General features: G+C 45.6%; 1 protein-coding gene across 1 annotated transcript in view; it reads right to left on the reverse strand.

Moving 5' to 3' along the window:
* LOC141104568 (uncharacterized) overlaps positions 1–6,557 on the reverse strand; it is a 58,208-nt gene extending 51,651 nt beyond the window's left edge. Inside the window, exons 1-4 of the mRNA XM_073594175.1 lie at positions 6,420–6,557; positions 5,317–5,420; positions 5,096–5,193; positions 4,910–5,009 (exon numbers count right to left, since the gene is read on the reverse strand). Of these exons, the coding sequence (XP_073450276.1) occupies positions 4,910–5,009; positions 5,096–5,193; positions 5,317–5,350 (232 nt within the window). The 5' untranslated portion in view covers positions 5,351–5,420; positions 6,420–6,557. The remainder of the gene's footprint in view (positions 1–4,909; positions 5,010–5,095; positions 5,194–5,316; positions 5,421–6,419) is intronic.
* Between the last annotated feature and the right edge of the window lie 16,337 nt (positions 6,558–22,894).

Here is a 22,894-nt window from a genome sequence, read left to right on the forward strand (position 1 = left end):
TGGGGCCCCATATCTCGGGGCCACTTGGTGCTAGGAACCCCAAATTTGGATATGTTATAGTGTTATTCCAACTGTGTTAACACACCAAATTTGGGGTTTCCTAGCACCAAGTGGCCCTGAGATATGGGGCCCCAAAGTTGGGTCACAAAATGTAAAGCACTGTTCTGCAGCAGAGAATGACATTTTGGGACCTGAATTTGGGGCCCCATATCTCAGGGTCACTTGGTGCTAAGAACCCATTTGGATATATTGTAGTGCTAGTTTCACTATGTTAGCACACCAAATTTGGGGTTCCTAGCACCAAGTGGCCCTGAGATACTGGGCCCCAAAGTTGGGTCGCAAAATGTCATTCTCTGCTCTGCAGACGCTTCTAGATGCAAACGTAGTAAAACGCGGCTAAACGCAGCATGCAAACGCGGCAAAACGGGCGTTTCTAAACGCCGGTTTCAGCTTTTAAAAACGTGTTCAGCAGAGTTTGCACCGGCATCTCGTGTGCATGAGGGCTAACAGCACCTGCAGCATTTGTTAGGCTTTTATTAAGCGTTAGCTTCGTTTTGTATTGGAGGTATTGCAAGTATGAGATATCCCAGGATGCACTGAGAAATCAACAAGTGAACCAGAAAGAAGTCATCAGCTGTCACTTTGGTTCAGGTGTATATATTCTGGGAGTGTCCGGTGCAGACATCACATCTGGTGTGCAGCAGGAAGGTGAGCCGGGTCCAGGTTGGAGTGCAGCAACCAGCAGATGGAACATGGGAACACTATATCATCTAAAAGAGCTACAAAGATTTAATGGGACTTTTAAGGCACAGCATTTTTGCCCTGCATGGTCCAAATAAAACAAAGCATATAAGAACTAAAAAGTCTTATTCTGAAAATTCATTCAAATGAGACTTATATGATAAACTTTATAAGACTTACTTTATAGAGACTAATAAGCAGAATACAGAAGGGCTGCCATAGAGATACTTTATTGGAGGAGTGTAGCAAGAATTAGGTGGTTTATAGATGGGAGCCATCCACAAAACTGTTCTCACAAAGTTGGGAGTATGAAATTGTCCAAAATGACTTGGTATGCTGACGCAAACAGAGCTCTCTGTCTCAGATTCCCTTCCGAGTCTCAGGCCAGAGCCCTCCTGTGCTCATTTCCTGCTCATTTAAAGTCCACCTGAGCGTGGACTCAAGTGGACCACAACATCAGGACCGGAACCTAGCCTGCCACAGAGGCTGGAAAAACCCGGGCCGGATTCAAGTTCAGTCTCTTACAATAGAACGCATGTGAAGCCTGAGAGTCGGAAGGGAATCTGAGACAGAGAGCTCTGTTTGGATGTAAAAAGAAGGTTTGCTTTAACACCTGTTTTGTGGGTGACGGGGACCAGCCCCACACCATACAGAGAGCAGTCTACTGTATAGTTTAGCGCCGGACGGCAAAGATTTACTTTAATGTTTTTTTTTGTTTGTTTTCATGACTTTGCAAACCTCTGCTAAATTAGCCAGGCAACCCGCCAGATTTTAAAGAAACTGCCTGCACGCTGACCTTATTTTCCAGAAAAGGTGATCCCCACAAGCTAATCTCCCACAATATATATATATATATATATATATATATACACACACATGCAAATATACATAGTCTAATATTTGAACCAAGCAGGATTAGTGTGAAGAGTTTCAGCTCCAGGGTGGAAAATCATTTTCTCTATAATAAGATAGCGTACTACAATATCCACTTGACCACTGGGTACTTAAACCCCCTTAATAACCAGACCAATTTTCAGCTTTTGGTGCTCTCACAATTTGAATGACAATTACTCAGTCATGCAACACTGTATCTATATGAAATTTTTGTTCTTTTTTCACACAAATAGAGCTTTCTTTTGGTGGTATTTAATCACCTCTGGGTTTTTTATTTTTTGCGCTATAAAAGAAAAAAGACCGAAAAATCTGTAAAAAAAAAAATGCATTTTTCTTAGTTTCTGTTATAAAAATTTTCAAATTAGTAATTTTTCTTCATATATTTTGGCCAAAATTTATACCGCTACATATCTTTGGTAAAAATAACCCAAATCAGTGGATATTAATTGGTCTTTGTGAAAGTTATAGAGTCCAAAAGCTATGGTGCGAATATCTGAAAATTGATCACACCTGAAGTACTAACGGCCTATCTATATTCTTGAGACCCTAACATGCCAGAAAAGTACAAATACCCCCCAAATGACCCCTTTTTGGAAAGAAGACATTCCAAGGTATTTAGAAAGATGCATGGTGAGTTTTTTTGAAGCTGTCATTTTTTCCCACAATTCTTTGCAAAATCAAGTTTTTTTTTTTTTTCACTTTTTTTTTTTTTCACAAAATTGTCATATTAGCAGGTTATTTCTCACACACTGCATATGCATACCACAAATTACACCCCAAAACACATTCTGCTATTACTCCCGAGTACGGCGATACCACCTGTGTGAGACTTTTACACAGCGTGGCCACATACAGAGGCCCAACATGCAGGGGAGCACCTTCAGGCGTTCGCAGGGGAGCACCTTCAGGCGTTCGCAGGGGAGCACCTTCAGGCGTTCTGGAGCACCCAGGCCAATTCTGACATTTCTCTCCTACATGTAAAAATCATCATTTATTTGCTCGAAAATTACATAGAACCCCAAAACATTATATATGTTTTTTTAGCAAAGACCCTAGAGAATACAATGGCGGTAATTGCAACTTTTTATCTCGCACGGTATTTGCGCAGCAATTTTTTGAACGCGTTTTTTTTGGAAAAAAAAAAAAACAGTTTTGTGATTTAAAAAAAAAAACAAAACAGTAAAGTTAGCCCAATGTTTTTACATAATGTGAAAGATGAAGTTACGCCGAGTAAATAGATACCCAACATGTCACCTTTCAAAATTGCACGCGCTTGTGGAATGGCGTCAAACTTCGCTACTCAAAAATCCCCATAGGCGACGCTTTAAAACTTTTTACTGGTTACATGTCTTGAGTTACAGAGGAGGTCTAGGGCCAAAATTATTTCTCTCGCTCTACCGATTGCACCGATACCTCACATGTGTGGTTTGAACACCGTTTTCATATGTGGGCAGGACTTATTTATGCGTTCGCTTCTGCATGCGAGCACACAGGGACAGGGGCGCTTTAAAATTTTTTTTTTTTTTTTTTTTTTGTTCATTTTACTTTATTTATCTTAGTTTGATGCTTTTTTCAAAAAAAAAAATTTTTTTTTGACCTCTTTTATTCCCATTACAAGGAATGTAAACATCCCTTGTAATAGGAATATGGCATGACAGGTCCTCTTTACAGTGAGATATGGGGTCAATAAGACCTCACATCTCACCTCTAGGCTGGGAAGCCTGAAAGGAAAAAAAAAAAAAAAAAAAAAAAGATCCTGGCTTTGATCGTAGCGGTGAGTCGGTAGAAGCACCGGAGGGTGGCGGGAGGGGGGGACGTCCCCTTTCGCCTCCCGTAAGAACGATCAAGCAGTGGAACAGCCGCTATGATCATTCTTATGGTGTAGGGAATTTTGGATAAGATACGCTGTATTGCTATAATATTTTTTATAGGTTTGTATTGTAATGTTACAACATGTTTTAATGCAAAATGAGAATGATGTTATAGGATTTTATGAATTTGAGCAAATACATTTGTATTTTTAGACAAAAATGCTGTGCCTTAAAAGTTCAATGAAATCTTTGTAGCTCTTCTAGATGATATATTGCTCAGGGTTGTGGCACAAAAACTTTTCTTGATCCCCTCTGGTATCATGGGAATGCTATAGTGGAATGTGAGCAGGACTGGAGAGAAGAGTGGCGGAGGATGAGCAGAGCTGGGGGACTGGAGCAGGAGAAACTAGAAGATGTCACACGTTGTGAGCAGTATGGGAGAAAAATAGTGGGAGGAGAGCGAGACTGGAGAGAGAGGATGGAGTAGCAGAGGATCAGCAGAGCTGGGGAACTGGAGCAGGAGAAACTAGCAGGTGTCATATGTGGTGAGCAGTATGGGAGAAATATAGCGGAAGGTGAGCGGGACTGGAGAGAGAGGATGGAGTAGCAGAGGATCAGCAGAGCTGGGGGACTGGAGCAGGAGAAACTAGCAGATGTCATATGTGGTGAGCAGTATGGGAGCAATATAGCGGGAGGTGAGCGAGACTGAAGAGAGAGGATGGATTAGCATAGGATCAGCAGAGCTGGGGGATTGGAGCAGGAGAAACTAGCAGATGTCACACGTTGTGAGCAGTATGGGAGAAATATAGCAAGAGGTGAGCAGGACTGGAGAGAGAGGATGGAGTAGCATAGGATCAGCAGAGCTGGGGGATTGGAGCAGGAGAAACTAGCAGATGTCACACGTTGTGAGCAGTATGGGAGAAATATAGTGGGAGGTGAGCAAGACTGAAGAGAGAGGATGGAGTAGCATAGGATCAGCAGAGCTGGGGGATTGGAGCAGGAGAAACTAGCAGATGTCACACGTTGTGAGCAGTATGGGAGAAATATAGCGGGAGGTGAGCGAGACTGGAGAGAGAGGATGGAGTAGCAGAGGATCAGCAGAGCTGGGGGACTGGAGCAGGAGAAACTAGCTGATGTCATATGTGGGGAGCAATATGGTGGGAGGTGAGCGGGGACAAGATATAGAGGAGGATCAGCAGAGCTGGGGGTTACTACTGAGTGGGGGATCAGCAAAGCTGGGGGTACTACGGACCAGGGGATCTGCTGAACAAGGATACTAATAAGCTGAGAATGTGCTGAACAGGGGGTACTAATGAGCTGGCGATTTGCTGAGTGGGGTACTACTGGGCTCTATTAAAACAGGTAGAAAATCAACACACACACAGGGCATTTTGCAACCTTCAAAAAAACATCATAAACACATCAAAAAAGCATGCTGAAACGGTTTAATGTTTCTGACTGACCTGTACTGATCTCTGGAAGAACTTCCTCATCCATACATGAATCATCACTGATCGTAGACATCTCTCCTTCTTCAATTTTAACCACGATCAGGTCGTCTCTCTAATAAAGACACAACATATTTTCAAAATTTTGTATCAGAAAGCAAATGAATGCCAAGTTTAATTAGGACCTTCATTCTCATCTACCTGATCCTCCTGAAGGATCTCCTGATGTTCCTGTGTGGAGTCCCGGGAATACAGAGGACCGTGACATCTCTCTGGGGGATTTCTGTAACTGGATCCATCTGTAGGAAACACACACACTGACTGATACATTGTTTCTATGTCTTTATATCAGAGGATGTGTGTATCTAGGTGGATCCTCAATACTCTTCTCTCCTTTACAAGAAATGAAAGTCTCCTCTTACCCGGTGATGTGAGGGGCGGCCGGTTCTTCATCATGACGTCCTTGTAGAGATCCTCGTGTCCTTCTAGATACTCCCACTCCTCTGGGTGGTTTGTAAAATTCTCTCTGAAATATATTAAGATTGAAAACACAGTAATGCCCTGTACACACGGTCGGATTTTCCGGCGGAAAATGTGTGATAGGACCTTGTTGTCGGAAATTCCGACCGTGTGTGGGCTCCATCACACATTTTCCATCAGAATTTCCGACACACAAAGTTTGAGAGCAGGCTATAAAATTTTCCAACAACAAAATCCGTTTGTGTACACAAATCCGATGCACAAAGTGCCATGCATGGTCAGAATAAATTAAGAGACGAAAGCTATTGGCTATTGCCCCGTTTATAGTCCCGACGTACGTGTTTTACGTCACCGCGTTCAGAACGATCGGATTTTCCGATTAACTTTGTGTGACCGTGTGTATGCAAGACAAGTTTGAGCCAACATCCGTCGGAAAAAATCCATGGATTTTGTTGTCGGAATGTCCGATCAATGTCCGACCGTGTGTACAGGGCATTAGGCTTATTTTATACTTGTAGTGGGATTGGCGGTAAAAATAGGGGGCTGACTCACGTTTTTACTGCCCCCATTATGCTGCAAGGGCAGCTGCAGGGGATTGCACACATGCCATGGCTGTGTAGTAAGAATGACCCCCTGTCATGCTTGGCGGGTGGCGTCGCCATTGAATGCAACCCATTCAAGTGAAACAACAAACTAAATTCGAGTCCCACATTTATGGCACATTAGCTGTCAAAAAAACCCCAAAAAATCCACAGGCATTCAGGAGGCAGCGGTATCACCTCCGGGATGCTTGTCAGCCACGCCTGCACCGCTCTATGAAAAACAATCCACTACTGATCTCTCTTCGGGGACCAATGCAGGTGTAAACAAGCGTCTTAAAAACATATATTTTCCATGGCATTATAGTACCAGATGCCAGCTTCTGTTCTATGCAGATGTCTGCATTAAAGAAGCCTTTTGTCTGTTACAGTTTTATTTCTACAGGCGGTGAGAGAATGCAGCCTGCTGCCTGATAATATATTAATGTGTAACACATAATTATTACCTTCTCCTCACTGAACACACATTCTCCAGCCTCACACCGAACCAGGGAGTTTCTCGAACAAAAAATATTTCAGGTATCTCCTTCTTTGGTCTACAACAAAATGGCCGCCGCCCAATCTGCAGTGAGGACAACTTCTTGAAAATCAAAATATGTCATTATACTTGAATAACCGCCACACGGGATTGCAAGAGCGTTTAATGAACCACATAAATACATTAAAAGATTTATAAAAGGAATTTTGCGATGTACTGCAACTGCTGTGGGCAGGCGTCACTATGGCAACCCGGAAGCAACTCGGAGAACTTGGAACGCACACAACGGAAGTGCAGGATTCACAGGGCGGAAGTAGGAGGAGTGTTTTTAGTGCTGGGAAGAAGAATGTTATAATAATAATAGTAATAATCGTTATTATTATTTTATTGAATTAAATGAAAAAAAGAATTTCGTTTTATAATACAAATATTCAATAAGAAAAATAACCATTATATTAAATTCGTTTTTTACATTCTTAAATAATAATAAGAATTATTATTATTAAGATAATACTTATTATAATAAAGTAAATCAAAATAATATTTTAATTTATTGTAATAATAAAAGTAATATGTATATATTTTTAAATGACATAAGAATAATAACAACTACAATATTAATAACACAAATAATAATAATATAACAATTATTTTATTCATTTCAATTAAAACAATACTTTAATGTAATAATAAAAATATTTAATAATGAAAATTATTATTTTATTAAATTACTGTACTAACTAACAATAATAATAATAAAAATAATGATAATCTTATGATTATTGTTGTTATATTATATATTTATATCATTGCTACTTCATACTTTTACATTACCACTATTCATTGCCAGTATAATTAAAGCCAATCAGATTAAAGCTGGACTTGTTCTAGTGCTTGTTAGCAGACTTGTCTGGTTGCTATAGGCAGCACCCCATATCCCCCCCCCCAAGCTAAGGTGACCAGATTTTTTAAATTGAATGTGGGACAGAACTTTTTATTTTATTTTATTTTTTTATATTGGTGAATGGTAAACTATTTTGTAAGCATATTTTCCTCAAATGATATATATAGTGTATGTGGTATGTTTTGGAATGATGATATATACGTTATTTCTCACATTTCGTCCATGAAATAAAAAAAAAAAAAAAGATACTTCTTAGAATTTTTTGTGACATAACTACTAAATGTTAAGAAGATAAGATAGAGAAAAAGCGTTTCAATGCATATTTTGTATTTTATTCGTCCAAAGAAGCGCAGGGGTGCGCTATGTACAGAGTGCAGAGTTCAGGGGTGCGCTATGTACAGAGTGCAGAGTTCAGGGGTGCGCTATGTACAGAGTGCAGAGTTCAGGGGTGCGCTATGTACAGAGTGCAGAGTTCAGGTGTGCACGATGTACAGAGTGCAGAGTTCAGGGGTGCGGCCATGTACAGAGTGCAGAAATCAGGTGTGCACGATGTACAGAGTACAGAGGTCACTGTAAGGTTTCCACCTGTCCGGGATTCACCCGGACAGTTCGGGTTTAGAATCATGCGTTCGGGTTTCAGACCGCTTGAAACCCAGACACATTGTGTAGACCAGATTATGGCTTCCCAACAGGGTTGCTGGCTGTAGTTGTGTAAACCTAGAGTGTCTGTTACACTCTCTTTCACACTGCCCAAAGCCGGCACTAACAATTACCCCTCCCCCCACACAGACAGGAGAGGAGAAAGGGCTTGATTTGCTCCTCTTCCTCCCGCCCCTACAACTCTGTGTCTGCCCACACTCCAGCAGCCTCAGCTACATCTGGATGAGAGGTGCTGACTGCCAAGGGGTGAGTGAGCTCACCATCCATCCCTGTCTGTGACTGAAGTCTCCCCCTTCTCTCTCTTGCCTCTGAGTGAGTACACTAACATACCTCCCAACTTTTTTAGATGGAAATGAGGGACACCTCAAAAGTATGCAAGCATAGGACACACCCCCTGCCACACCCCCTTAAAGGAGAATTGTACAAAAAAAAAACAAGATTGGTTAGACCCACAAGTGCTTTTTTACCACTACTATTCCTTTATATTGGCTTTTGGAAATTACAAATGCAGCAATTTAGAAATCAGATGAAAGGTTTAGCACTGGAAAACACTTTTTGATAGATAAAAAGTGCATTTTATTATTGTATACATCTACATAGATCAGACCAAATGAGGGACAAATGAGGAGGAATGAGGGACAGAGGGACATTGTTCCAAATCAGGGACAGTCCCTCCAAATCAGGGACAGTTGGGAGCTATGCACTAAGGTAAATCAGGGTTCTCAGAGCACCCCTTACATCAGAGTTCCCCATTACACCAGAGGCCACAATGTACCCCCTTACATCAGAGTCCTCTCGGACTCTCTCAGAGTCCGCAGAGTCCTCCCTTACAATTTAAGGGAACTCTGCAAGTTCAGAAGTAAAAGGGAAACTTTGTGGACTCTGATGTAAAGGGGAACTCTTGTGATTTAGTTCATTTGATTAGAAATGTTATTTAATTGCAAAAAATATGTGAGTTCGGGCGTGCACAATGTTACAGAGTGCAGAGTTTAGAGGTGAGTGATGTACAGAGTGCAGAGTTTAGAGGTGAGTGATGTGCAGAGTTCAGGGGTGCGTGATCTACAGAGTGCAGAGTTCAGGGTGCGCGATCTACAGAGTGCAGAGTTTGACGGTGCACAACGTATCAGAGTGCCTGGTTCAGGGGTGCGCTATGTATAGAGTTCAGACGTGCATAACATTACGAGTGCAGAGTTCAGGAGTGTGCTACATACAGAGTGCAGGTTCCAATAGTGTGCTACGTATACAGTGCAGAGATCAAGAATGTGCTACGTACACAGTGCAGAGATCAGGAATGCACTATGTATACAGTGCAGAGATCAGGAGTGTGCTAGGTTCACAGTGCAGAGATCAAGAATGTGTTACGTACACAGTGCAGAGATCAAGAATATGTTACGTACACAGTGCAGAGATCAGGAGTGTGCTACGTACACAGTGCAGAGATCAGGAGTGTGCTACGTACACAGTGCAGAGATCAGGAGTGTGCTACGTACACAGTGCAGAGATCAGGAGTGTGCTACGTACACAGTGCAGAGATCAGGAGTGTGCTACATACACAGTGCAGAGATCAGGAATGCACTGTGTACACAGTGCAGAGATCAGGAGTGTGCTACGTACACAGTGCAGAGATCAGGAGTGTGCTACGTACACAGTGCAGAGATCAGGAGTGTGCTACGTACACAGTGCAGAGATCAGGAGTGTGCTACGTACACAGTGCAGAGATCAGGAATGCACTGTGTACACAGTGCAGAGATCAGGAGTGTGCTAGGTTCACAGTGCAGAGATCAAGAATTTGTTACGTACACAGTGCAGAGATTAGGAGTGTGCTATGTACACAGTGCAGAGATCAGGAGTGTGCTAGGTTCACAGTGCAGAGATCAAGAATGTGTTACGTACACAGTGCAAAGTTCTGGAGTGTGCTATGTACACAGTGCAGAGATCAGGAGTGTGCTACGTACATAGTGCAGAGATCAGGAATGCGCTGTGTACACAGTGCAGAGATCAGGAGTGTGCTAGGTTCACAGTGCAGAGATCAAGAATGTGTTATGTACACAGTGCAAAGTTCTGGAGTGTGCTATGTACACAGTGCAGAGATCAGGAGTGCGCTATGTACAAAGTGCAGAGATCAGGAGTGTGCTATGTACACAGTGCAGAGATCAGAAGTGTGCTACGTACACAGTGCAGAGATCAGAAGTGTGCTACGTACACAGTGCAGAGATCAGAAGTGTGCTACTTACACGGTGCAGAGATCAGGAGTGTGCTACGTACACGGTGCAGAGATCAGGAGTGTGCTACTTACAGGGTGCAGAGATCAGGAGTGTGCTACGTACACAGTGAAGAGATCAGGAGTGTGCTACGTACAGAGCTCAGGAGCGCGCTATGTACAGAGTGTAGCATTTAGTCGTGTACTACATAGAGTGCGGATTTGCGAATTAGCTTCTCTTAAAAAGATTGCATTTGGTGATGGTACTGACCACCAAACTCAATATGGGATATAATTTACACTAACATGAGAAGGGAGAGATAGTACAGAGAGAAAGTTCACATTACTTTTATTGAGATTCAGGTCGGGTTCACACTGGTACGACACAACTATTGTACGACTGTCATCCTACTTTGCCCTGCGAAATTGGTCCTACATCAGTCCTACTTCGGTCCTACCTCCATCCGACTTGAATGAACAGGATAAAATTTTGCTCCAACTTTGAGATAGTCTGACTTGTCCTTTGGCCAATCAAAACAATCCCAGTGTGACATAAATTCCTGTTACTGCTGCTTTAATTGCCATGTCGCATGTCACAAGTTGGATGGTTAGGACGAGGATCTGACTTTGATCTGACTTCAATGATATTCAATGGGCTGAAGAAAGGCCAAAGTCGGATCAAAGTAGTGCAGGAACCTTTTTCAGGCCGTGTTTACACTGGAAAAAACAACCCAGAAAGGTATTTATTTTAAAAGTTATAGTACATCAATGATAATTGGGTACAAGTACTGGTGATCACAGGTAGGGATGAGTCGAACACCCCCCCGGTTCGGTTTGCATCAGAACATTCGAACGGACCGAAAGTTCGCGCAAACTTTCGAACCCCGTTAAAGTCTATAGGACTCGAACGTGAGCAATCAACAGTGCGAATTTTAGAGGCTAATATGCAAGTTATTGTCCTAAAAAGGGTTTGGGCACCTGGGTCCTGCCCAAGGGTACATGTATCAATGCAAAAAAAAAGTTTTAAAAACGGCTGTGTTTTTGGGAGCAGTGATTTTAATGATGCTTAAAGTGAAAAAATAAAAGTGAAATATTCCTTTAAATATTTTGCCTGGGGGGTGTCTATAGCATGCCTGTAAAGTGGCGCATGTTTCCCGTGTTTAGAACAGTCCCTGCTCAAAATGTAATTTCTAAAGGAAAAAAGGTCATTTAAAACTGCTTGCGGCTTTAATGTCATGTCTGGTCCCGGCAATATGGACAAAAATCATTGAGAAACCCCCCCCCCCCAGCCCAGTACCAGCCTCTTTGGTTCTTGTATGGATATTAAGGGAAACCCCGCACCCAAATAAAGAAAAGGAAAGGCGTTGGGCCCCCAGGCCCTATATACTCTGAACAGCAGTATACAGGCGATGCATACAAGACAGAGACTGTAGGTTTGCTCTTAAGTAGAATCTGTTTGTAATTTTGGACTGGTACATTTTTTACTTGTAGCTCAAGCCAAAAAATCGATTTTTAAGCTTTTTGGAAAACAGGGAAGGATTATCACCCCTGTAACATTTGTTTTGCTGTCTGTGCACCTGTTCAGAAGATTTCAACTAACTATATGTCCCAATGACAATTGGATTTTAAAAATTTGGGGTTCTTAGTGAAACAAAGAACTCTTACAAGAGAGAATTTCCCTTCCTAGGGGTAGATTTCATCTCACTTCCTGTTGTCTCCTTCCGTTTGCAAGTAGGAGTCGTTTGTAAGTTGGATGTTTGAAAGTAGGGGCCTGCCCTATATACTCTGCAGAAATTGTGGTCTTAGGTGTTAGTGTTGCCACAACACTGTAAGCCCTCACAGTTACTCTTGGTGGGCACAGGAACGGGCCCTAATGTGAAATATTAGATCAAGAATAGTAATTACATGACCCTGTTGAACAGGGTCAGAAAAATTGGGCTTTTGGCGGTGGATGGTGTGGTGGTGTTGCCACAATACTGTAAGGCCTCACAGTTACTCTTGGTGGGTGCAGGAACGGGCCCTGCTGTGAAATATTAGATCAAGAATTGTAATTACATGCTTCTGTTAAACAGGGGCTAAAAAATTTGGCCTAAGGCACTGATGCTAGTGCCACAACACTGCAACCCCTCACAGATACTCTAGTTGGAGTGCAGGAATAAGCCCTACTGCAAAATATTGCATCAAAAATTGTAATTACACGCCCCTGTTAAACAGGGGCAGAAAAATTGGGCCTTAGCCACTGGTGGCGGTGCCCAGAACCAAAAATGTTCTTACAAGCTATCAGCATGAACATTGAGGAGGAAGAGGATAGTCATTCAGCATAACAGGATAGTCACTCAGCATCAGCATAGGCAGTCTTGAAGGGATCTCACATTAAAAAAAAATAATAATTTGGTTACATCAGCATCAGGTGCCTGGTAGCTGGTGATCCAAGACTAATTCATTTTTATGAAGGTCAGCCAATCAAACGATTCGGTGGACAGGCGCACCCTGTGATCAGTTACAAAGCCTCCAGCAGCTCTGAATGTGCGTTCCGAAAGAACGCTGGATGCAGGACAGGCCAGTAGCTCAATTGCATACTGTGCAAGCTCTGGCCAATGATCCATCCTCAAGACCCAGTAACCCCAGAGGATTTTTGGTGGGAAAGGTGTCCAAGTCTGATCTTGCCCCTAGGTATTCCTGCACCATGTGAATCAGAGGCTGGCGATGGTTGCTGGAACCAATCATACCTTGGGGCTGCAGACTAAAAAATTGACTGAACGCATTGGTCAGACAGCCACTTTCTTCACCGCTCCTTCTGTGACTGACCGAAGCCTCAGCAACACGTTGTCCAGGAGGACCAGGAAATTGTAACCTCCCAGGCTCTGGAAACGCGTTGCACAAACCTTTCTGCAAGGCCTCCCAAAGATGTTTCATCCTCTGCTCCCTCTGCGATGGCAAGATAAGGTCCGCAACCTTACCCTTGTAACGTGGATCAAGGAGGGTTGCCAGCCAGTAATGGTCTCCCTCCTCCTTGATACCACGAATACGAGGATCCTTCCGCAGCCTTTGCAGGATCAGGGAGGCCATGCAGCGTAGGTTTGCTGAGGCATTTGGTCCAGAGTCCTCTGGGTCACTAAGGACAAAATGATCCACAGCCACCTCCTCCCAGCCCTGTACAAGTCCATGGGTTTTTTTTTCGGACTGTAAATGATCCCTTGAAGACTGCTGCTGTGCTGAGTGCTAGGTCCCACCTCCATACTGACACAATCCTCCTCCTCCTCCCCTTCCTGTGTGATCAGCGGGCATGCAGGAACACTGTCTGGATAGAGGGGGCCTTGAAAGGTAAGGAAGTCCTCCTCTTCCTGCCTCTGTTCTGCCCCAAGTGCCCTGTCCATTATTCCACGCAGTGTGTGCTCCAACAGGTGGACAAGAGGGACAGTGTCACTGATGCATGCACTGTCACTGCTCACCATCCTCGTGGCCTCCTCAAATGGTGACAGGACAGTGCATGCATCCCTGATCATGGCCCACTGGCATGGGCATGGGGAAAAAAAACAAGCTCCCCTGACCCTGTCCTGGTGCCATAGTCGCACAGGTACTCATTGATGGCTCTTTGCTGCGTGTGCAGCTGCTGCAGCATGGCCAACGTTGAGTTCCACCTGGTGGGCATGTCACAGATGAGGCGGTTCTTGGGTAGGTTAAATTCCTTTTGGAGGTCAGCCAGCCGAGCACTGGCATTATATGACCGGCAGAAATGCACACAGACTTTCCTGGCCTGCCTCAGGACATCCTGTAAGCCCGGCTACCTGCCCGAGAACCGCTGCACCACCAAGTTAAGGACGTGAGCCAAACAGGGCACATGGGTCAATTGTCCCTGTCGGAGGGCGGAGAGGAGATTGGTGCCATTGTCGCAAACCACCATTCCTGCCTTAAGCTGGCGTGGCATCAACCACCTCTGAGCCTGCCCCTGCAGAGCTGACAGAATCTCTGCCCCAGTGTGGCTCCTGTCCCCCAAGCACACCAGCTCAAGCATCGCATGGCATCTTTTTGCCTGCGTGCTTGCGTAGCCCCTTGAACGCCTACAGAGCACCGCTGGTTCTGAGGACAAATCAGCACAGGAAGAGGCCATGGAGGAAGAAGAAGAGGAGGGGGTGTTGGAGAGAGGTGTGGCAGAATCACCACTAGTAGAATTTTGGAGGCGTGGTGGCGGAACAACCTCCAACACTACTGCACCCTGTCCTGCATCCTTCCTAGCTGCCAGCAGAGTCACCCAGTGTGCGGTGAAAGATAGGTAACGTCCCTGGCCATGCCTGCTGGACCATGAGTCAGCAGTAATATGCACCTAACCGCTGACTGCCCTGTCCAGCGAGGCCAAGACATTGCCTTCCACATACCGGTAGAGAGTCGAAATTGCCTTCTGTGACAAAAAGTGGCATTTGGGAACCTGCCACTGAGGTACTGCACATTCCACAAACTCACAGAAGGGGGCAGAGTCTACCAACTGAAAAAGCAGCAGTTGAAGTGCTAGCAATTTAGTCAAGCTAGCATTCAACCGGGCATGTGGATGGCTGGGAGCAAACTTCTTTCGCCGGTGGAGCAACTGGGGTAGGGAAATCTGCCTGCTAGAATCGGACGTTGGTGTACCGATAGCAGATTGCCTGCAAGTACTTGGCAGTGGCACACCTAATTCTACACCTTCATTCCTCTCAGTGCAGGTTTCTGAGAGGACTGAAGGTATAGTGAGGTTTGAGATCCCAGCTGATGAGGAGCAAGGAGAGGTCCTCTTTGTCCACGCACTAGGACTGGGCTTCCTGGTCTCATCCTTGCTTACGGCCGTGCTGCACCGGGTTTGTTGGATTTTATCGTTGTATGGAATACAATTTTTTAAATAAACTGAGCATACTTCACTACGGAAGTCCCCTGTTTTTTTTTGCATGGAGGAGAGGACTGACTGGTGGTGCTAAATTGCGGAGGGGTCCAGGTCTGGAACGGATGCTCGGAGGTCTGAATCGGATCGCTGGTGCAAGCCGGCGGAGGAGCGGAGCATAAGGGGGAACGTCCAAGGGGACACCCATCTAAAGCTACCCACTCTACGCCTATTACCCCTGCAGGGGTGACTACTTCTGGTGAGTGGGGAAACACTGGGGGAGCACCTGAAGTCACCAAGTTCATATGACCACAGAAGTCACCGGTTTTTCATATACTCATTTTTTCTGGATTGTACATGGTGGGAGGATACCTTTGGTCCCGGCTTGGACTTTTCAATACACTTTTTATGGACTAATTAGTGGTTTAATTATATAACTGCACACTCACACGCATATTTTGGCATAAGTTTAGTACTTGATTTATATTTAACCTCACCAGGAGCAGAGTGAATTGGAATAAGTACTTACACTGATCACACACTTAATACTGCTGGAATTAATCTCATCTCTGGTGTGATTTATTGTTTTGCTGTGATAGTCTTTTTTGTGATATAGCTTTGATGCAACCTAGCGGTTTTTATATTTTTTATATTATTTCATGCACTTATACAAGATCTACTCTATAACTGCACCTTAAAGTGTGTATATACACATTAGGCTGCACTATTTGTTGTTTTTTGTGATTTAGCTTTGATGCACTTAGCATTTTTATTATTTTTATTATTTTCATGCACTTATACACGATCTACTTCCTAACTGCACTATAGAGTGCGCATATACATATCAAGTCGTGCAGTATTTGTTTAGCCACTGTTTTTTTTCTTAACCTATAATTATAATCTGCCAGGAAATAGCAACCCGGGTCCGGTACTCCCATCCCACCCTTCTCTCCCGGCCGCCGAAGCGCCTGCAGACCAATCCTTGCCACTCCGTTTTTACAGATTAACTCTCTAAATACACTGTCCAGCTTAATGAACCAGTGCTTAGGAATCCATACTGATGAGTTATGTAAAATGTATAGAATTTGTGGCATCCAAACCATCTTGATCAAATTGCGACCGAGAGAGGCAGCTGAGGACGCAGTACACTAACTGTAAATACTGTAGCTGCCTGCCTGTGGTATTAATATAGGATCAGAAGAACACCACCAATTTAATTCAGGTAGCTTTAGGTGCACACTGTGAAGAGGACATAGTACACTAATGCCCCATACACACGGTTGGACATTGATTGGACATTCCGACAACAAAATCCTAGGATTTTTTCCGATGGATGTTGGCTCAAACTTGTCTTGCATACACACGGTCACACAAAGTTGTCGGAAAATCCGATTGTTCTGAACGCGGTGACGTAAAACACGTACGTCGGGACTATAAACGGGGCAGTAGCCAATAGCTTTCATCACTTTATTTATTCTGAGCATGCGTGGCACTTTGTGCGTCGGATTTGTGTACACACGATCGGAAATTCCGACAACGGATTTTGTTGTCGGAAAATTTTATAGCCTGCTCTCAAACTTTGTGTGTCGGAAAATCTGATGGAAAATGTGTGATGAAGCCTACACATGGTCGGAATTTCCGACAACAAGGTCCTATCACACATTTTCCGTCGGAAAATCCGACCGTGTGTACGGGGCATAACTGTAAATACTGTAGCTGCCTGCCTGTGGTATTAATAGGAGCAGAACAACAGCAATTGTCTCTAGGTAGCTTTAGGTGCACACTGTGCAGAGGACGCACTACACTAACTGTAAATACTGTAGCTGCCTGCCTGTGGTATTAATAGGATCAGAAGTAGGGATGAGCTTCGTGTTCGAGTCAAACCCATGTTCGACTCGAACATCGTCTGTTCGCCCGTTTGCCGAATTGCGAACGATATGGGCCGTTCACGCCAAATTCGTGTGGCGCGTCACGGCCCATAATTCACTGCGGCATCGCAGTGCATTACTGGCTGATGATTGGCCAAGCATGCACTATGACCCGCATGCTTAGCCAATCACAGCGCCGCCTGAACAGAGAGCCGTAATTGGCCAAAGCCAAGGAGGCTTTGGCCAATTATGGCTCAGGGGATTTAGTACACGACCCACACTATATAAGGCCGCCTGCACGGCAGCCCTGTGTAGTGTGTGTTCCGGCGTTCATAGATAGAGAGAGAGAGAGACAGACAGTGTCATTTGATTTGAGTTAGATAGATTAGGCAGAACAGTCAGTCAGTTAGCTGCACTTACAGTGTATTGTGTATTTATATGCATCCCAGGTGTTGCATATATATATATACACTGTATTCAGTTTAGCTAGATCTGTTCTTGTTATCTTCCTACTGACAGGCAGGCTTGTCTTGTTACAGTATTTACAGCTACCTGAAGAAAATTACTGGTGTTCTTTTGATCCTATTAGTACCACAGTCAGGCAGCTAGACTATTTACAGTTAGTGCAGTGCGTCCTGCTCACAGTGTTCAGCTAGATCCATTCCTGTTATCTTCTTACTGACAGGCAGGCTTGTCTTGTTACAGTATATACAGCTACCTGAAGAAAATTGCTGGTGTTCTTTTGATCCTATTAGTATCACAGTCAGGCAGCTAGACTATTTACAGTTAGTGCAGTGCGTCCTGCTCACAGTGTTCAGCTAGATGCGTTCCTGTTATCTTCTTACTGACAGGCAGGCTTGTCTTGCTACAGTATATACAGCAACCTGAAGAAAATTGCTGGTGTTCTTTTGATCCTATAAGTACCACAGTCAGGCAGCTAGACTATTTACAGTTAGTGCAGTGCGTCCTGCTCACAGTGTTCAGCTAAACCTACAAGTTAGTGGGGTGCGTCCTGCTCACAGTGTTCAGCTAAACCTACAAGTTAGTGCAGTGCGTCCTGCTCCCAGGGTTCAGCTAGATCCGTTCCTGTTATCTTCTTACTGACAGGCAGGCTTGTCTTGTTACAGTATATACAGCTACCTGAAGAAAATTGCTGGTGTTCTTTTGATCCTATTAGTACCACAGTCAGGCAGCTAGACTATTTACAGTTAGTGCAGTGCGTCCTGCTCACAGTGTTCAGCTAAACCTACAAGTTAGTGGGGTGCGTCCTGCTCACAGTGTTCAGCTAGATCCGTTCCTGTTATCTTCTTACTGACAGGCAGGCTTGTCTTGTTACAGTATATACAGCTACCTGAAGAAAATTGCTGGTGTTCTTTTGATCCTATTAGTACCACAGTCAGGCAGCTAGACTATTTACAGTTAGTGCAGTGTGTCCTGCTCACAGTGTTCAGCTAAACCTACAAATTAGTGGGGTGCGTCCAGCTCACAGTGTTCAGCTAAACCTACAAGTTAGTGTGGTGCGTCCACCTTACAGTGTTCAGCTAAACCTACAAGTTAGTGGGGTGCGTCCTGCTCACAGTGTTCAGCTAAACCTACAAGTTAGTGTGGTGCGTCCACCTTACAGTGTTCAGCTAAACCTACAAGTTAGTGGGGTGCGTCCTGCTCACAGTGTTCAGCTAAACCTACAAGTTAGTGGGGTGCGTCCTGTTCACAGTGTTCAGCTAAACCTGCAAGTTAGTGGGGTGCGTCCTGTTCACAGTGTTCAGCTAAACCTACAAGTTAGTGGGGTGCGTCCACCTCACAGTGTTCAGCTAAAGCTACCTGTAGAAGGTTGGTGGTGTTCTCATACTACAGGCAGGCAGTTGATTTTGCTAGCTGCAGTATCAGTACATATATATATATATATATATATATATATATATATATATATATATATATATCCCAGCTTAGTGCAGCTACAGGCCATTAGTATGTCTGGAAGGCCAAGAAGGAGAGGTAGACAGTCACAAGCCAATAAGAGAGGGCAAGCAGGCTCTGTGTCTAGTGCTGGTCGTGGAGACGGTGCATCCTCATCAGCACGTGGCCGTGGGACACGCTTGGCCTTTTTTTCGGCAGCTGGCCGTGTTGAGCCGCAACATGCGGAAGACTTGGTCGAGTGGATGACCAAGCCGTCCTCATCCTCCTCATCCTCTCTCACCCATGCCCAGGGTACTTTGTCTGGCAAAGCAGCGGCCTCTTCCCTCGGCTCAATGTCATCAGTGACTCCTTCCCTAGCCCCACCATGTCCTCCTGAGGAGTCCCTCGAACTGTTTGACCACAGTGTTGGGTACATGCTCCAGGAGGATGCCCAGCGTTTGGAAGGCTCTGATGATGATACTGAGCTCGATGAAGGCAGTAACATGAGCACGGACAGAGGGGGTGCCCAAGAAGGACAGCAATCTGGCAGTCATGCTCCCGCTTCTGCAGCATACTGCCAGGTTTGCTCCAGTGATGAGGAGGGAGGGGATGATGAGGTCACTGACTCAACATGGGTGCCTGATAGGAGAGAGGAGGAGGAGGAGGAGGTGGCACATCATAAGGGCAGCACATTGACTGCATCACACCCCAAAGCTCCACATGTGCAGGGCGCTGCAGTCTCTGCGCGTTATTCAAAAAGTTCTTTGGTGTGGCCCTTTTTTGAGACGAGTGCATCAGATCGCACCGCTGCTATTTGCAACATATGTCTCAAGCGTATCTCGCGTGGCCAAAACATCTCCCGCTTGGGTACCACATGCTTGACCAGACATATGTTGACCTGCCATGCAGTTCGTTGGCAAGCGTATCTAAAAGACCCACACCAAAGAACAAAGAGGACCTCTCCTTGCTCCTCATCAGGTGAGATTTCCAACCCCACTATACCTTCAGTCCTCTCTGAGACCTGCACTGAGAGGAATGAAGGTGTAGAATTAGGTGTGTCACAGTCAAGTACTTGTGGGCAATCTGCGTTTGGTACACCGACGTCAGATTGTACCAGGCAAATTTCCCTGCCCCAGCTGCTGCACCGCCGAAAGAAGTTTGCTCCCAGCCATCCACATGCCCAGCAGTTGAATGCTAGCTTGGCAAAATTGCTAGCACTTCAACTGCTGCCTTTTCAGTTGGTAGACTCTGCCCCCTTCCGTGAGTTTGTGGAATGTGCAGTTCCTCAGTGGCAGGTACCCAAACGCCACTTTTTCTCACGGAAGGCGATTCCGGCTCTCTACCGGCATGTGGAAGGCAATGTCCATGCCTCGCTGGACAGGGCGGTCAGCGGTAAGGTGCATATTACCGCTGACTCATGGTCCAGCAGGCATGGACAGGGACGTTACCTAAGTTTCACGGCGCATTGGGTGACTCTGCTGGCAGCTGGGAAGGATGCAGGACAAGGTGCAGTAGTGTTGGAGGTTGTTCCGCCACCACGCCTCCAAAATGCCACTACTAATGATTGTGACACACCTCTCTCCTCCACCCCCTCCTCTTCTTCTTCCTCCATGGCCTCTTCCTGTGCTTTGTCCTCGGAACCAACGGTGCTCCGTAGCCGTTCAAGGGGCTACGCAAGTATGCAGGCCAAAAGATGCCATGCGGTGCTTGAGCTGGTGTGCTTGGGGGACAGGAGCCACACTGGGGCAGAGGTTCTGTCAGCTCTGCAGGGGCAGGTTCAGAGGTGGTTGACGCCACGCCAACTTAAGGCAGGAATGGTGGTTTGCGACAATGGCACCAACCTCCTCTCTGCCCTCCGACAGGGACAAATGACCCATGTGCCCTGTTTGGCTCATGTCCTTAACTTGGTGGTGCAGCGGTTCTTGGGCAGGTACCCAGGCTTACAGGATGTCCTGAGGCAGGCCAGGAAAGTCTGTGTGCATTTCCGCAAGTCATATAATGCCAGTGCTCGGCTGGCAGACCTCCAAAAGGAGTTTAACCTGCCCAAGAACCGCCTAATCTGTGACCTGCCCACCAGGTGGAACTCAATGTTGGCCATGCTGCAGTGGCTGCACACGCAGCCAAGGGCCATCAATGAGTACCTGTGCGACTATGGCACCAGGACAGGGTCAGGGGAGCTTGTTTTTTTTTCCCCACGCCAGTGGGCCATGATCAGGGATGCATGAACTGTCCTGTCACCATTTGAGGAGGCCACGAGGATGGTGAGCAGTGACAGTGCATGCATCAGTGACACTGTCCCCCTTGTCCACCTGTTGGAGCACACGCTGCGTGGAATAATGGACAGGGCACTTGAGGCAGAACAGAGGCAGGAAAAGGAGGACTTCCTTAGCTCTCAAGGCCCCCTTTATCCAGACAATGTTCCTGCGTGCCCGCCGATCACACAGGAAGAGGAGGAGGAGGAGGATTGTGTCAGTATGGAGGTGGAGCCTGGCACTCAGTATCAGCAGCAGTCTTTAAGGGATCAGTCCCAAGAAAAACATGGACTTGTACAGGGCTGGGAGGAGGTGGCTGCGGACCATGTCGTCCTTAGTGACCCAGAGGACTCCAGACCGAATGCCTCAGCAAACCTACGCTGCATGGCCTCCCTGATCCTGCAAAGCCTGCGTAAGGATCCTCGTATTCGTGGTATCAAGGAGAAGGACCAATACTGGCTGGCAACCCTCCTTGATCCACGTTACAAGGGTAAGGTTGCGGACCTTATCTTGCCATCGCAGAGGGAGCAGAGGATTAAACATCTTCGGGAGGCCTTGCAGAAAGGTCTGTGCAACGCGTTCCCAGAGACTGGGAGGTTACAAACTCCTGTTTCTGGACAACGTGTTGCTGAGGCTTCGGTCAGTCAAAGAAGGAGCGGTGGAGAAGGTGGCCGTCTGACCGATGCGTTCAGACAATTTTTTGGTCCGCAGCCCCAAGGTCTGATCGGTTCCAGCAACCATCGCCAGCGTCTGTTTTACATGGTGCAGGAATACCTAGGGGCAAGATCTGACTTGGACACCTTTCCCACCGAAAATCCTCTGGGTTATTGGGTGTTGAGGATGGATCACTGGCCAGAGCTTGCACAGTATGCAATTGAGCTACTGGCCTGTCCTGCATCCGGCGTTCTTTCGGAACGCACATTTAGTGCTGCTGGAGGCTTTGGAACCGATCACAGGGTGCGTCTGTCCACCGACTCGGTCGATCGACTGACCTTCATAAAAATGAATCAGTCTTGGATCACCACCAGCTACCAAGCACCTGATGCTGATGTAACCGAACAATTTTTTTTGAAATCTCAGATCCCTTCAAAGACTGGCTATGCTGCTGCTGTGTGACTATCCTGAGTAATTATCCTCTTCCTCCTCAATGATCACGCTGATAGGTTGTAAGAACATTTTTGGTTCTGGGCGCCAGCACCAGTGCCTAAGGCCCAATTTTTCAGCCCCTGTTTAACAGGGGAGTGTAATTACAATTTTTGATGCAATACTTTGCAGCAGGGCTCGTTTCTGTGTTCCAACTAGAGTATCTGTGAGGGGTTGCAGTGTTGTGGCACCAGCACCAGTGCCTAAGGCCCAATTTTTCAGCCCCTGTCTAACAGGGGCTTGTAATCACAATTTCTGATTCAATACTTTGCAGCAGGGCTCGTTTCTGCGTTCCAACTAGAGTATCTGTGAGGGGTTGCAGTGTTGTGGCACCAGCACCAGTGCCTAAGGCCCAATTTTTAAGCCCCTTTTCAACAGGGGCATGTAATTACAATTCTTGATCTAATATTTCACAGCAGGGCCCGTTTCTGCGCCCACCAAGAGCGAGTGAGGACTTACAGTGTTGTGGCACTAGCACCACCACCAAAGGCCCAATTTTTCTGCTGAGTATATAGGGCAGGCCCCTACTTTCAAACATCCAACTTACAAACGACTCCTACTTGCAAACGGAAGGAGACAACAGGAAGTGAGATGAAATCTACCCCTAGGAAGGGAAATTCTCTCCTGTAAGAGTTAATATGGGAAAAACGTTTCTCCTTTCCACTGATGCT

This window comes from Aquarana catesbeiana, linkage group LG08 (genome assembly GCF_042186555.1).
Source record: "Aquarana catesbeiana isolate 2022-GZ linkage group LG08, ASM4218655v1, whole genome shotgun sequence".
NCBI lineage: Eukaryota > Metazoa > Chordata > Amphibia > Anura > Ranidae > Aquarana > Aquarana catesbeiana.